Source organism: Lottia gigantea, assembly GCF_000327385.1.
Source record: "Lottia gigantea unplaced genomic scaffold LOTGIsca_242, whole genome shotgun sequence".
NCBI classification, from domain to species: domain Eukaryota; kingdom Metazoa; phylum Mollusca; class Gastropoda; family Lottiidae; genus Lottia; species Lottia gigantea.
The window spans coordinates 122600-124119 of NW_008708713.1; the positions used below are offsets into that span (position 1 = coordinate 122600).

The window sequence follows — 1520 nt, forward strand, 5'->3', positions numbered from 1 at the left end:
CAATCACATTCAGATTATGCTTAAAGTTTTAATTAGTTATATCATGATAAACATGTTATAGTAGAGTTATATCATAATAAACATGTTATAGTAGAGTTATATCATAATAAACATGTTATAATAGAGTTATATCATGATAAACATGTTATAATAGAGTTATATCATGATAAACATTTTATAGTAGAGTTATATCATGATAAACATGTTATATCATGATTAACATGTTATAATAGAGTTATATCGTGATAAACATGTTATAATAGAGTTATATCATAATAAACATGTTATTTTAGAGTTATATCATGATAAACATGTTATAATAGAGTTATATCATGATAAACATGTTACAATAGAGTTATATCATGGTAAACATGTTATAATAGAGTTATATCATGATAAACATGTTATGATAAAGTTATATCATGATAAACATGTTATAATAGAGTTATATCATGATAAACATGTTATGATAAAGTTATATCATGATAAACAAGTTATAATAGAGTTATATCATGATAAACAAGTTATAATAGAGTTATATCACGATAAACATGTTATAATAGAGTTATATCATAATAACCATGTTATAATAAAGTTATATCATAATAAACATGTTATAATAGAGTTATATCATAATAAACATGTTATTTTAGAGTTATATCATGATAAACATGTTATTTTAGAGTTATATCATGATAAACATGTTATAATAGAGTTATATCATAATAACCATGTTATGATAAAGTTATATCATGATAAACAAGTTATAATAGAGTTATATCATGATAAACATGTTATAATAGAGTTATATCATAATAAACATGTTACAATAGAGTTATATCATAATAAACATGTTATAATAGAGTTATATCATGATAAACATGTTATAATAGAGTTATATCATAATAACATGTTATAATAGAGTTATATCATAATAAACATGTTATAATAGAGTTATATCATAATAAACATGTTATTTTAGAGTTATATCATGATAAACATGTTATAATAGAGTTATATCATAATAACCATGTTATGATAAAGTTATATCATGATAAACAAGTTATAATAGAGTTATATCATGATAAACATGTTATAATAGAGTTATATCATAATAAACATGTTACAATAGAGTTATATCATAATAAACATGTTATAATAGAGTTATATCATGATAAACATGTTATAATAGAGTTATATCATAATAAACATGTTATAATAGAGTTATATCATAATAAACATGTTATTTTAGAGTTATATCATGATAAACATGTTATAATAGAGTTATATCATAATAACCATGTTATGATAAAGTTATATCATGATAAACAAGTTATAATAGAGTTATATCATGATAAACATGTTATAATAGAGTTATATCATAATAAACATGTTACAATAGAGTTATATCATAATAAACATGTTATAATAGAGTTATATCATGATAAACATGTTATAATAGAGTTATATCATAATAACATGTTATAATAGAGTTATATCATAATAAACATGTTATAATA

At 19.4% G+C, this 1520-nt stretch overlaps 1 protein-coding gene across 1 annotated transcript in view; it reads left to right on the forward strand.

Moving 5' to 3' along the window:
* The window catches only part of LOTGIDRAFT_175124 (hypothetical protein), a gene marked incomplete at both ends in the record, with an annotated part of 20090 nt that extends 19171 nt beyond the window's left edge, over window positions 1-919 (forward strand). Inside the window, one exon of the mRNA XM_009055463.1 lies at window positions 294-919. Within this exon, the coding sequence (XP_009053711.1) occupies window positions 294-919 (626 nt within the window). The remainder of the gene's footprint in view (window positions 1-293) is intronic.
* Between the last annotated feature and the right edge of the window lie 601 nt (window positions 920-1520).